The sequence below is a fragment of the Manis javanica genome, chromosome 6 (assembly GCF_040802235.1).
Source record: "Manis javanica isolate MJ-LG chromosome 6, MJ_LKY, whole genome shotgun sequence".
NCBI lineage: Eukaryota > Metazoa > Chordata > Mammalia > Pholidota > Manidae > Manis > Manis javanica.
The window spans coordinates 34,048,453-34,064,345 of NC_133161.1; the positions used below are offsets into that span (position 1 = coordinate 34,048,453).

The window sequence follows — 15,893 nt, forward strand, 5'->3', positions numbered from 1 at the left end:
GATTTATTTTAATGGCAGCAGTAATTTAAGGTAAAGAACAAACACTATTAGTAGTTAAACCAGTTTACTCTTCATTCTAATAATGAAAATAATTTTTCCATTGGGATTATTTTTGGAAAAGTGCTACCAATTAGGAATACAGCCTTTTCCATTTTTAATACACTATTTTTCTAAGAAAAAACATATTTTTTGGATGAATCTTCTAAGTATATAGTTATCTTTGAAGGTTAACGTAAATGTATCTACCTTCAAAATATACAGAGTATATAGAATTATTTTAGTCTTTCACATAAATGTAAATCATTTCAGCAAAACTTACCATTACTTTTTAATTTTTGTTGTTTTTTCAAATATTACTATTGCAAAGAAAGCTCAAGAGAGGTAAACACTTTAGGATTCAAATTAATGAAACTTCCAACTTGTTCATTTCAGATAATTATGGAACCTGTATTTATGTACAAAATTTATTACCAACCCTCTGCATTCTTTATTTCTATAAAATAGTACATTATTGTTGTTTCCATTTCTATTTTTGTCTGGCACCTATCATTTAAAAAATGTTTCATGCTTATGTATTTTCCATGAAGAATATCATTCCAGATTAATTTGACACTATTTTTATGAAGAAAAATCAATATATGAAATTAGATATTTCTTCTTCATTCATATTTTCATATATTAAATCAATACATGAAATTAGATATTTCTTTTTCATTCAGAAGACATTGATTACTTTTTTGTAGAGTCTTAATGGTGTTGTGTTCTATCAATTATAAACTAGGAAATATGTATATAGTAGTAAAAAAATAAATTTTGTGGTGAGTCAATTTTGGAATACCCTAGTCCAAGGAAACAAAATAAGTACATCAATTCTTAAGGATACAAGCAAAAATTCTACATATGAGAATTTGTGACATATTAAGAGATTCCTTAAGATTAGCAGTAGTATCCACTTTACATAGAAATGTGAACTTGCTTTATTTAAAAATTCTTCAATGGTCACTTCAGGATTGCTATTCATTTCTAAGACTAACTGGTATGTGAAATGGGTCATGAAAGCAATGTTGATTGAATATTATAGTCTAAAGAGACAAATTGCACTCTAGTGACAGAATATATAAAAAAGGCCTTGACGTATTTATATGGTAACTTGAAGACATGAAATAGCAACTTTTCCCTAAAATATGTATACTGTATCTATCCATAATCTCTATCCATTTATTTTTTGCATATCAAAACTATCTCATCAAATATTCCTAAAAGTCCAAAAAAATGTAGCCTTTAGATATTTAAGGTAAACTCTAATGTCATCAATTCACAGAAACTGTGAACTGTATATCTGATGAAACATAACTGAAATGACAATACAAGAAGTAACAGAAAACCAACTAATTACATTTGGATCTTAACATTAGTCATCTTTTTGATTATCTGGGTCAATGGAAAGGAATGGCTAGTAGAAAATCACAGATCATCTACTTAATAGGATTGAGTCTATGGCCTTGTGCATAGTAGGCAAATTTCTAGTTGCCCAGTGAAACTTACTGCAAATGTGTTGTGAGGATGCCCATCACCAGAAGAGTGGCCACAGACACATAATTTTGTTTCTGGAAGCAATTCCTAGATTAAACAAAGAAAATCAGGAGTTGGCTTTTTTTTTTGTCCAATCTGAAGGTTTATGTTAATAATGTACATTATATCATTTAAAAATATTTTTTGTATTATCTTTGTATGTTAACACTGACTACTCCATCTTTGTTTCATAGTTAATAATAGAATAGATTTTTAAAACAGGAGTAATTTGACAGATGTGAAGTTGAAGTTTTGAACACAATGAATTAACCACTAACCAAAAACTTCATTGATTACCTACTGTGACCTTGACTTAAGGAATCTCACTTCCCATTTCTAAGCTAAAATTATGGCCAATGTTAATGAATAATCCTATAGATTTAAATGGTCATGTGATTTTAGAGTATGGGATTTGTATTTGTCCTTACAACTTTATCACTTTCTCTTTTTGAAAAAGTTAATTATGACTTGTAGTCAGTTATAACCATGCCTTGGCCATAACACAAATACTTCCATTAAGTATATATTTAAGACTAAGGAGCCAAACTCCATAATCTCTGTTAAAACCTGTTGAATTGCACTATTTACACTGTAAACTACTCTATACACTCAAGTATATAGTTTGCATTTTTTATCTGTAAAAGCAAAGTGATTATTTATTGATAAATGACATGGGATGTCATTTTTTTACCTAAGTAGCATCAGACATTTCAAAGATTTTGTCTGAAGGGCAAAAGGATTACCTGCATTTGAATAGACCATGTGACAATACATCCTCAGACTTCATGTATGATATGAAAGGATGATCCCCATTCATAAAATACACAAGGGAAGTTATATCAGAAAAGAAAAATAGCAAGGAGAGATGCGGTAGGGGTGTCAGGGAGTATTTGTAGTAGTTTGATGCATGTAAATATTACATCTTATAAATAATTCTTTTCAAATACATCTCTGAAGTTCAGGGGCTCTGTTTAAGAAATGGATTGTATATGCTTCACATGACTATATGCCATTTTCTTCAAGATAAGAGCAACATTAATTCAAACAGGAAAAACTGCTTCCAAAATATTCCTTTCCTTCAGTTTCCTGTGAAGAAGTATGATACCTGACACTGGCAGATGAGGACTAGGAAAAAGATGTTCAAGTTATTTTTTTTACTGTCAGAATCCAACAAACACATTTTCATCTGAATTATTTTGTCAACAGCCTTGTAGTACACTTGCTAACCTTATTTGGCACGAGTGCATAATTAGATACACAGGGGTGTGACTCCAATTGAAGGTGTTGGCATTGTAGCACTCTGTGAAAATATTAACTATGAGGTTAACTCCAATTTTCTCTTCTTTAATTAAATGCACATGGTACTAATGAGGTAACCTACTGTTCCTTGATAGCACTAATTAGCTAAGAGGAGAGTACACTCTCACACTGCAATTTAAACCTAAAAATAAGGTTGAAATATGCTAATTGCAGGCAATTTAAAACAGTACAAGTTGAAGAACTAGTCATAATAAGAGAAACTGACTGCTTTACAGCTAGGCAGCTGTAACTTTGGTTAAAATCAAAACAAGCCATATGATTTTTGGACTGCTATTTAACAAGGTCATAAGCATCCTAAAAAAAAATGAAATGCTACTCCATACCATAGCAATGAATCAGACTAACAGAAATCCTCAGATTGACAGTCATCTATGTAAAACCAAAAATAAGTGAGCATCACAAGAACTCCAAAGGTGCCAAGACAATATCCATATTTAATATTGAAAACTATAATCCATAAATAAGCAACAGCTCCTTAAATTCTTTCAGGAGCACCCAAAGTAAGTAAAATATTGTAATTTGTGTCTCTAACATAGACAAAACATGCTGGGATGCTGAGGACTTGTCATTCCAATCACAGAACCCAAAGGGAGGATGCAGAGAGGAGGAAGTCTCAGAAATTGAGGATACACAAACAGGAAATGTCCACACAAAGTACTAGTACAGTGATAAAAATACACAAAAGCTGCTATGGAATAAAATGGTGTAATGACCTTTTAAGGGATACAGGTGTCAAAAGAAGGATTTCATAATAAGATTTTCACTACCTATCTTCTACAGATTAGAGCTTTGGGAAAGAAAGTAGCCTGAACCTTCATGGTAAACAAGAATGTTCTACATTCTTTGCTCAAATGACTCAGAAACGTAATTTCAGTAGTTCTAAGTATAATCCAAATATACCTTCTCTAATTGTTTCTCAAACGTTTCCCAAATAAGATTTTAACTATAAACACTGAAATAACTTTGACATAAACTAAGATTCTGAAGGGCCTCCTGAATCATCAAAAAAACATTGGAGCAAAGTAATTTTCATTATTTTTTGATTCTGCAAAATCCATGACAACATATTTTCATTAACCAGAAACTTCAATTAACCAAAACACTCATTGTCTGACAAGGTCAAGTCATGCCTGTTACCACAGATTGAAATAAAGCACATTAAAATGATACTGTTATTCATCTATCCTTAGGGACAAGAGATAGGAACTACCCCACACTGTACGCTAACAGAGACATCTTTCTGTCCTGTCCCTTGCATACAAAATTATAGAACATATAGTTTAAACATTTGAAAGAACTGAGCAAGCAATAGAGTTATAAAGCAAAGTTTGTTAAAAGAGAAAGTCCACAATCTAAACTATATTGAAGAATAATAAATTGGGAAAAAAAGCAAAACCATTTGAAAGGCAGAGACTTTTAAGTAACTCCCAACTAATAACTCCTGAAGTTAGAAGTATGTGAGAATAAACTTTGCACTACTACTAGCCTGTTATCATGTCTTGCCAAAGGGCTTGGGTGAAGAAACTGCTTTGAAAAACCCACCCAGCATTTTCTTCTGGCTGTCCTAGAGCTTTCTACAACAGAAAGAGACAGAATGTTGGCGAGAAGTGTTAAAAATGAAAGCCTTTGACCAACCATGCTTTGACAGATCCGCGAAGCTGCAGGTCTGTAAAGGGGTAGCAAGGTGAATGAAATCAGATGGTCATTTAGAAATGGCTCTCCTTTTCTGTAAAAGGAACCTTTTAACAGTGAAAAGCCCAGGACAATGTACTGCAATAGACTTTCAATATTAACTTCAGAAGGAATCTGTTCTTCACTTAAATACAGATTATTGTAATTTTCTGTTAGCACAATAAAGGAAAAGTCATTTGGTGTTGAAAAAAAAAAACACTGGCATTGGAGACGGTCTGCTGGGGTTCAGATCCTGCCTCAACACTTACTAGTAGTGTGACCTTGAGCAAGTTGCTTTAGTCCCTCTTGACCTCTTTGTCTAGAAAGAGGCTAACAAGTAACACCATCACAGGGTTATTAAATACTTTGATTTGTAAGGTACTTAGAACAGTGTTGGTACTCTTATACCTAATGCTTATTGGTTATGTACTTAATATTTATTAGCTTTTGCTACTGATTCAAAACAAAATTCTTTTTTTTCAAATAAAAAGTTATTAAAGTCTTCTATGCACAAAACACACACTATAAAGGATGCACTAATTCCCAAGACATTGTATCTGCATACAAATAGTTTTTACTCTATCATTCGACTCCATGATATAAATCAAAGCCTCTTTCACATGAATAAAATTTTTCTCTTCAGGAAACTGGTACAGCAAAGCAAAAAGTTCATGAGTGTGGGTGCATTCAGTGACAAGGTGAAGTGACTTTTAAGACAGAATAAAATTTTTGCAAAGTTGTTGAAGTATACATTGATTAATGCAACAACAAATGAAAATGTTTTAAATGATTATTTATTTCTTGAGGTTGTCTGAAAGTGTGCTCAATTTTTTTGTTTAAAATATTTAAAACATTAACAAATTACAATATTTGGTGTAAAACGTTATCTGAATGGAACTGTGGCATATTTTAAAGGTTAATTTTTAACAAGTGTTCAGTCAGTCAAGAAGTATGGACACGCTTGACACGACATCAAGCAAGCACAAAGTTACGTGGTTGACTAGCCTTTCCCTGCTCCACCTGTTCAGTTTGGTGATTCAATTGGTTGTTTTCAGGCCATTCATCATGTGTGATGCAAACTGTCCCAGGGATAGTGTGGCCAGAGTTGTACAAAGATATGTGTTGTTTCAGCAATTCAAGCTATTTTATACTTCCCTAGGCCATCTCTGAAAACCAGATTAAAAGCTGCTGGTTACCTCTGACAGAGCAGGTGAAGAAAAGAGAACTGATCCCTGGAAAACAGGAACATCTCACGAGACCAGGGGATCAGAGTAGTGGTGGATTGTCTGGAATCAGTCAGTGAGAAGCAGGGACCATATATACCAGAGGTCCAAATCAGTATCAGCACTGCCTTAGGACTTTCCATTCTTCATTCTCAAGAAGCACTTAGCCCTGCTTTACTTACTTTTGTGGCACAGACTGCAAAACCTGTATGATATGGAGAACATGGTACAGCCGTTAAGGAATCACTTTGCAGAGAAGAAACCCAGGGAGCTGAAATTATTTACAAAAGATATTTGTTAAGCCTGCTGGGCATCATATATCATACTGTACAGGTTCTTAAACTTTAGTGTGTAAAAGAATCTCTCCTAGGTAAGCTGTTATAATTGTAGATTGAAGACTCTATTTCTAGAGATTCAGATTCAACAGATCTGGTATAGGGCCTGGGAATATGCATTTTAACAAAGCATTTTGGTGATTGTGATTTATAGCTTCTATGATCATGCTTTTAGAAACGTCATCTTCCATGTTCAGGATGTTTGTATGACAGTGTTTCATTCTTCTATTTTTCAGTCAGTCGATGCTTTTTCAGTACCTACTATGTACTATAAACTGTAGTAGCCATTTGGATATACAATGAACGAAAATTGTTCCTGCCTCCAGAGTGAGAAAAACAGCCTTATAAACTCAGATAAAACAAACTAAGTACCATTTACAGGGGCTCTTAGCTTTTTTTGTGCACTGACCTCTTTTGGCAATCTGGTAAAATCTATAAAAGCCTACATAGAAAAAATTTAATTGCATAAAACATAATGTAAGAGATTAGGAAAAAAATAGTGGTTATACTGAAATATAGTTTTCAAAATATTTAAAAAGCTGCATTTATTCCTAGAGATTTTTGCCTACTATAATGGCATATGAAAATATCTATAATTTTTAATGATAACATTACACATACTGTAATACTACTGTGGTTTTTTTTACCTACATTCATAATATATGAAAATGCTAAAATTAGATGTGAAAATGAGAGTATCTTTCCCTACATTCATATTCATAAACCTCCTGAATATTATCCACAAATTCTAGGCTAAGAGTCCCTGCATTAGAGAGAGGTATATTATGAAGAAGTAAAAACTACAATTTGGTTGTATTGAAAATAGGTGTTTTCTAGCTGACTCCCAAAGAATGAGTAGGAATTTATGACTTGAAAAAACAGAAGCAAGAAGGAATAAAGAGAGAATCCAAAGGACTTAGGACTGTGCCTCAGATATGTGATAATTTTGGCAGAGCAGGACTAATAAGAGATAAGGCTCATAGGGTTGCAACAATGGAAACATTTCTGCTTATATATTAAGGCCTATGATAAAGGGGAGTAGCACATTTTTTTTTAAGGAGATGAGATAAAAGTATGAAGGTGTAGGTTTAGAATGGAATTTTGAAAAACTGATGGCTGGCAGCCTCAGATGCTCAAAGGTTTAGCAGTTAATTAGGACATGGGCCAGAGAAGTAGCAGTGAGAGTAAGAAAAGGATACTCAGTTTGAGGAGAGACTAACTTCAGAGGACTGGCAGACTACCTGTGCCTGAGTGAGTGAGTGGAGGATAAGGGACACTGGGAGTAGACAGGGACAGCAAAAGCAAGAGCACATGATGAAAAAATTTTAAGGAATGGAAAAGAATTTGCTTCATCTGGAAATTCTAAATTAGAGGTGACTGCAGGACATCCAGGTAGAGGTTTCTACCAGACCTTTGAGTATCTAAGCATTAAGTTCAGGAGACAAGGCAAGATATATAGAGACCCAGGAGTACCAAATTACGTGGTGGTAAGTGCACAGGTTGGGTAAGTTCTGTCACTGAGATCAAAACAAATGAGCGGCTCACAATCTCTGCTGTTTGTTAGCGTCACCTGGAGAGCTCTGACAAACTACTGATGTGGATTCCACCTCCCTGAGCTTCTGATTTGATTAGGCTGGGGTGGAGCTCAGCATTTTTAAAAAGTAAGCTCCCCAGGTAACGATAATGTGCAACCAGAGTTTAGCACCGCTGATAACAGAGCAAGTTATGAATAGAGATAAGGAAAGCCATCAAAAGACAGAGAAGGAACGGTCAGAGAAGTGGTGTCAAAAGCCTCAAATGTTTTGACAGGGTCCAGCAGGAGAAGACTTGAATATGACTTTCTGTGGTTGTCAGTGATATTCAGTAGAATAATTTCAGAAGAATAGCAGGGATAGAAACCAAACTACACAGCTGCATCAGGAAGAAGAGTAGGTGGGTAGAGGTGGTGGTAGTGTGGGGAAATAACAAAGGAGAATTGTGCTTATGATCAGAATGGGGATTCCTCAGGTCTGCCAATTCAAATTGGTTTAAAAAAATTAGTCCGAGGATATGGAGAATATTGTTGAAAATATTGATAAGTGAAAGTTATAATTTTATGCAGGTTTTCTTCATGGATCAGCATGAAAGTTTAAAAATAGTAAATATTTTCTTTTCTTGGTAAACATGTGCCAAACTGATGCCACTGCTGGATAACAAGGTTAATATGAAAATCCAAATTTACAAAGTTAAATTAGGGGCCATCATTTTCTTAACAGAATAATTATTCAAATTAAAAATGTAGTTAAAGATTGTATTTATTTAAACAGAAAGCAAACTTATTTTAAATAAATTTTATTTTTATATAATCTTTAAAAACATATATTGCACAGATTGAGGTATAATTCTTTAAATTAGTTCATATACAAATGCATTAGTTGGTGCTATATCCCTGTAGTTCTCAATTGTCTTGTGTTTTTCAAAGACAGAATCTGTTGATTTTGCCTACCCAGTATCTATTCTACTTTTTGGTAACAGCACCAGTGTTTTCCTCTGGGAACTGCCCGGATCCTGTACCCTAGCTCCAATCATCATATGCAAATTGATGGGACTGGCTCAAGGGTGACACAAGTAGGCCAATCAGAGTCCCTCTCCCAGGAACTGATTCTTGAGGTATGGAACTTCTGTAAAATAAACAGTAGGAATCCATCCCATGCCATGCTGTGACCCAGTGAGTTTGTCTATTAGACCCTGCTCTGCCTCTTGCCCTTTCTGAAACCAAATTTTTGTTCAGCGTTTCTTTATACTCTGTGACCAACTCTATATCCTTTGAATAGATTCCACTTTTTAAGTGTTAGGTAGATTTCTGGAAGTTGAAACCAAAAGATATAAACTAACAAGACTACTTTAAAATATTGCAGTTAGTGGTCATGCTGCGAAAATTAGGATTAAATTCTGATGGCTTTTAAAATAAGTTTTGGAGCAAATTTTAGGTTACAATCCATTCTTAGGGAGCAGACTACAAAGGCTGAAAATCATGGTCTTGGCTTTGTTTTTTACCGTTTGCACAGTTAAGTGAAGTAATTAGAAGGTGCTGTTGACATTTTTGCTTTATAAATACATCTTTTCCTCTCTCTGAAACATCAGCTTGTATGATGAGACATTACATTTCTACAAAGCACAATTTATTACTATGCAAAAATGGCAAAATAAAACAGTCTAAAAAATATTAACACAGGTACAATTTATTAATGTACTGATTATTGATAAGCATTAGCATCTTTAGTTTTTATCATAATTTAAGATTGTATACTCATTCACATTTCCTTGTTTAATAGATGTGAATTTTCAAAGAAATTTTTCTTTTTCTTTTAAGAAATGTTAGGTAAACATTAACAAAGAAAGTTCATTATGGCCACTGTCTCAATCCAGATAACCATATATATTGAGAGGATTTGAGATTTTTTAAGTATTTACTATTAATCAACCAAATTCACTGACATTCACAAGATTCAGTCCCCATTTCATGGTTAAAAACTATGAAGAATTAACAAAGATTACAACAGTATCAAAGTCAGATTTTTCACTCTGTTGTTAGTCAGACCCCTTATGTACTTCAGAAAGTTGCCATCATAACTGGCACTAATTGGCACCCTTGTTAGAAATCTCAGCAGAAGAGCCAAGAACAGAAAAAATATGGACACCGCTAACCCAAGAGTCCGGATGTCTGCACTGGTGAGGCTGAGATCAAGAATGTGGCAGATGACTTGGCTGCTGTCTGTAAGAAGGATAAGCCCTATACCTGTTCACTAGCTATACAGACAACTCAAATCTCCAGGAATGTTAATCAAGTATCTTTCATGTGCCTAAGGTCACTGAAAAACAAAAGATGCTTATAGTGCTTCTACAAGTGATGGAGTCAATTATATTTTAAGAGGGAATGAAGGCAGCAGTCAACAGACACTTCTGGTATGAGACTCCTGCAGAGTACTGGTAGACTTCTGTATTTCTGCTTACCTGTATATGCTTGTTTGCTTTGTTCAAAAGAATATTTCAAGCTCTTATAAAAAAAACAGCTGTGTTTCTCATGAACATTTGGAGAGTGGAAGACAAAATTTTAAGTATATAATAATATAAGTACATAATAAACAGATAAAATGGACAGATTCTATGTGTACAATTTTTCCCCCTGTGTATGTTAGGGCTAGGCAGAAGTAGTTTATGCACACTTAAGAATAATGGTCCATAGATTTCTGCTCTTCTTTTTTACTCAGTAGTCAAAAGAAAATACAGATGTCTCCTGTTACCTTGAGGAATATAGGTAAGGTAGTCTAAGGTAAGAAAAACACCATGGTAAAACAACTTTCTTAATGAAAATAAGAAAGCACAGAGCAGTGGTCCGTCCTGTACACCAGCAAAGGACATGTAGGTGCCTAAAAATACTTTTGTTGATGATATGGAAGCTAATGACTGACTCTGTGGTTTGTTCACAATTTTATTCACCAAAGATTTAATGAGTACCTATTTTACATCACTTACAATAGTCTGATTCCATTTTTTATTTTGACTTACTTCCTTTTAAGCCTCCCTTTCTCATGTGGGCCCACAGCTGAACAGAAAGCTTCTGCATGCACCTCTTCCTTTACTCCTGGAGGGAAATTTAAACCACTTGCTCAAGGGAGATTTTCCCCAGCCCACCCCACAGCAACTCTAAGGACCCAACCCACTGCCTCTCCTTTCCCAAGGCAGCCTGGACCTGCTTGTGCCCCACCAGCTTTCCTCAGCAGTCTCTCGTGACAGTAATACAATTTCTCTCAAATTCTCTTGGTGTGGGGAGCATCATCAGTTTCAACATCTGAACACACCCTCTCACTTCTTCAGAGTACGACAGAACACCACTTGCTAAGTTAAGAATTGGTATACAAAGTTAAATTGGAGTCCTTAACCCAAAGAGTTTACAGAAAAATTGGGAGGACAAACTACCAGTGCTGAGTAACATAATAAATGCATGACAGATGTAGGTACTGGAGCCTAGAGGAGGGGTACTTATATGGCAGATGGGGACAGAAAAGGATTTGAGACTAGGTGATGATGAGCGGAGACCAGTACACAAAATGGGTGTGAGGTGGGTGGAGGTGGGGAGCAGTCAACACCAAAGGAGCAGCCTATGTGGAAGGCTTGAAAGTAGGTGAGCCCTTGCTGCATTCAGAGGAACACAGCCCAGCAAGGCCAGAGAAAAGTGTACTAGGGCAGAGGGTGTGGCAGGGGCAAGGACGGGAAGAGAAGCAGAAGCCACAGCTCCTGTAGCCTTCTTTAAAACAAAACAGCCGTTGTGTGCTTCAAATTTTTCATCATTAAATGTGTGCACCACTTGCCTTTTCTCTTGGAGGATTAAATGAAGAGTCAAATACTTAAAATCATTTCTGAGGTATTTAGAGTCATATTACTATAATCCTAAAGGAGTAACTGTGACCAATGCAGAATGGAACAAGACATTCCTTTAAATCTTTATAATGGCAAGAATAACTTTTGATTCTAGGAACTCCCCTTCCTCTTCCTTTTAATCAGTTGCTTTCCTAAGACCCTGCATATGTTTTATTCCTTGATATTCTTTCCCTGATTCCAAAGTACACTAGTAAATTATAGTATATTTAAGGCCAGTTCCGTATCAAAATACAAAAGCTCTGCTTGCAAGAATATGTGTACTAAAATTTAACATATCTGAATTGTATTGCTATAAAGGTACAAAAACAAGTTAAATTTTGTATTACCAAGGGAAAGTTAAGAAAATAACTTAATATGACATAGCAGTATATTTTCATCTTGAAGAAAGTTTTGTGGTAAAATGAATTGAAAAAAAAAAAAGGAAAACAAGATTTCAGTTCAATTTTATAAAGCAGCACTAAAGGAAAAGAAATAAACATTTTAAAATTTGGGGTTCAGAAGAAGAAGGAATGCTTCAGATTAGATTTCACTGGATATTGTCCCTTCTTTGCTTTTTGGGGCATTAAGAATATAATTTCACAGATGATATATTTTTCTTAATGTGATTTTCAGACTACATCTAATGGAAAATGCCTGGTTAGGATTAAGAGACATAGTACAGATGTTCAACTACATTTGCATGCAATTATTTCTAAAACAAATGCCAGGGTACAGAGTCTATTGAAATGGCTTTCAGGATGGCTGGCACAATGTATTAAACCAGCTTCCAATTTCTGTGAAATCTATATTCTGAATATTTCAAATCAAGACACTGGGCACAGAATAAACCTTAGATTTTTCACCTTGATGCATTGTCCAAGAATGCATGAATATAGGGTTAGAGTCAAGGATTTACAGTAGAAATTTAATATTTTTTTTACAGCAAAAGCCTTTCTTGCTTAATGTAAAAATTGCATTTTATATACGAATTTCAGTAGTTGGAAAAAATTCTACAAAACAAGTTAAAATAATAATGTAATATGTAGAATAAAACAGATAGTGATAGATGATGTATGTGGCTTTTAACTTGTTTTAGGCTTTTTAAAATTCAAAAATCAATAAAAAAAGTATCTACAAAGTTATTAACTTTTTAGGAGAAATCTCACTTTAACTGATGGTCTTGTAGTGATATACTTTTAACCTTCAAGCCTGAAGTAAGAAACTTTTATTCAAAGTACTTCTGAAATGTGTGTCACCAACTCTATCAGAAATATCAAAAGCATTCAGTAGTAGGACCAGAAGGAAGCATCTATGGCTTTGCTTATTAGGGTATTGTGCCTTCAGAGACGTAATAACCTTAGATGTCTCGGAGTTTGTGGATTGGGTTAGATCTTAAACTACCTTTCAGTGAACTTTTTGGATTAGGGCTTGATTCAATGAATGAAACATGTAGAGCCACTACTATATATATTCTGTATCAAAACAAAACACTCTACCGCACTTTCATTTGTCCAAATTCAACAAGTAGCAGCACATCTTCTACTATGTGCTTTACTCCTTAGGGGGGAGCAGCTCAGACCATGGTCACCCCTAGGAATTCATGAGGGAGCTGAAGGATGTGGCAGTTTCTTTGCTGATCCCTGCAGGGGAAGCAGCAGCCCTTGGATCAGCTACTTTTTATCCGCTGTTGGTCTCAGTGGCAGCTCCTTTTCTTGCCAATAATGATAAATGATAGACTCTTTAATGAAGAACAGGGACTGCAAGCCACAAACACAGAAGCTTATCTTGTTGGCATCTCTGATTATGATTTGCTCCCTATCAACCTCTTCCCCCTTCTGACTGTGATGTGAGGTAGACAAGAAACCTGAATGAAGAGCATCAATTATTAAAAAACAGCACTCTTTCCCAAGAGAAAATCTCTTACCATTTGACATGAAAACTCTTAAATACTAAGAAAACCTCCAAGGGAAGTCCCTCACTTTTTTTTTCATATCAAAAGATTATTCCACACATTGTTGGGTAAACATCTAACTTCATTACCAAGTCCTACTGCCTTCTCAATAGTGCTTTCCAATAAGTGGGGATAATGTGGTGAAGGAGAGAAAGGAATAAAGGAAGTCAGAGTCACTTCACTAGAACCTCCCAGTGGTAGTGGTAGATGGAGACCCCCTCATGGCAGAGGCCAAGCATTCCCCCAATCCCTTCCTTTGAGAACCACAGCTTTATCTCTACCATAAATCAATCTGGATTCCAATACAATGAAGACATTCTAGAAAAGTCAGTATTTACATTTAATACCTTGCCATCTCCCTTATTTTGATCTTGTCTTCAAAAAATGAAAAGTTTGAGGATTTCTGAATAGCAATTAAGGGGCTGTATGCCATCAGCGATTAATGGCAGGGTAAAAGGCACAGGAATTGGAATCAGACTGACTCGAATTTACATCCCAGCTCAAACTACCAGCTACACGACCTTAGATAATGTAATTTAACCTTTCTAAACCTTTCCTATTCTAAGAAATGAGAAAACATAAATAAACATGTTATCAGATACAGACAGTAAGCACTGAATATATGCTGGCCAAGTGAAATAAAATCATAAACACTTCAAGATGTTTCTTTTGTTAGAGAAAAAGAGGCATTAAAAAAGAAGGGGAAGATGAGAAATATAACTTCTCTAACACCTCTGGTTGCCTCTCAGCCTTCTTTTTCACTGGCCTGATCACCCATTTAGATATAATGACCCACACACTTTTCACAAAGGGCCTAGGTGACCATGTAGGGACAAAATAAAGCTCTTTTTTGGGGTAGGGGTGTCTGTATCATGACATTGGCAAGTACAAAATCCCCACACAGAGTGAACCAGTGGAAAAATCTCCTCTAGATTCACAAAATATGGCTCAAAACACTAAAACTAGAGTTGAAACATTTAAAATATTAAAACACAACTGAAGGTAACTATATTCCACAAGGTAAGATTATTATATAAATTTAATGCAATTTCTCCAAATAACATATTTCTTGAGAGTTTAGATCCATAAAGATGGAAAGCTGAAATGAGTTCTGAATTAGAAAAGATATAAAGAGATAAAGCTATCAAAATAATCACTACACATCACAATAAAAACAAAAGAAAATAGTAGCTCAGTGCCAGAATCAACTCAAATTTTCACCAAGCCACCATAACTATATATGTACCAAAAATAATAGAGAATTGCCATTTTGTATGTATGAAAGAGTTTACTGGAAAAGAAAATGTCAAATTTTGAATTGTGTTTCTGCCTATTAGAAATTATTCATTTCTAAGCCAGTACCAAGTTTCATTACCCAATAGCTGCTCTCAAGAATGAAGCTAATTTACATTTAAAATAGGAGTACAGTCTACTCTTTAAAAGCACAATGGTAAACACACCAATTTGACAATTACATTAATATAAGTATTTGCATAATCTGTCTTCCACACCTGTTCTTAATTTGAAGCAGCTGCAGGACAAATCACATCACACTAATTTCAGTGCATATGTGTGAGTTCCAAACAGTAACACATGTTATTTTTTGAGGATATTTAAAAAATGTTCCTGACTTTAAAAAAAAATGGTAAAGTTTTGTAGAAGCCATATTATTTATATGGCTAATATTAATTAGTGGGATAAGCATAATGTAAAATAAGGTTATCCCTTCCATTTTAGCCTTTGTTATTGACATACTGATTTTAACTCTGAGTTACTTTTTTAAAAACCTTCCTTTTTTTTTACACAGAAAAGGATTATAAAGAATAATTCAATTTATTTACATTTCAATAAAGAATATAATCAGAAAATCAATAGCAAATGCATTAACAAAGAATCAAAATTTGCAGGTCATCTGGATATGTGTTTGCAACATAGATAGTTGTGACATCTTTTGGAACAACTTTTCTAAACTGGGACCCATTTGTGTTTTAACAAATATAAGAATTTAGCAAGCAGAAATTTACTTTCATCTTTCAAAGGATCCGCTGATGTTATGTGTATTCAAGTACACATACTCGGTGCCATCAAAAAAATTTGTACCAAGAACCAAGACTGGTTACTCTACGAGTATAAAGAAAATTTTTATTACTATATAATTTAAGCAATAAAGCCAAGTTATAGTCATTTTGAGAAAAGCAATTTTCACAGTTGTGACCTCTATATAATTATATTTCTAAATATTCCTTATTTTATTTTTTTCATTAAAAACCTCACATATATAATTGAACACACAGAAAAGTACTCCAAACAGATAAGCTGGCATGTCATGGGGCATGTGAACATAATGGAATGAAAACTATATTTGTATGTAATGAATATGCACAATATATAATATTCTAACAACAAATTTCACTTTCTCTT

General features: G+C 34.4%; 1 protein-coding gene across 15 annotated transcripts in view; it reads right to left on the reverse strand.

The window, feature by feature from the left end:
* The window catches only part of FOXP2 (forkhead box P2), a 568,904-nt gene that overhangs the window by 119,214 nt on the left and 433,797 nt on the right, over positions 1-15,893 (reverse strand). For 11 of the 15 annotated variants that reach the window (XM_073238565.1, XM_073238561.1, XM_073238563.1 and 8 more), the window contains one exon: positions 1,546-1,620. The exons of the other annotated variants lie outside the window; for them this stretch is intronic. In XM_073238565.1, coding sequence (XP_073094666.1) covers positions 1,546-1,620 — 75 coding nt within the window. The remainder of the gene's footprint in view (positions 1-1,545; positions 1,621-15,893) is intronic. 15 annotated transcript variants of the gene reach the window in all.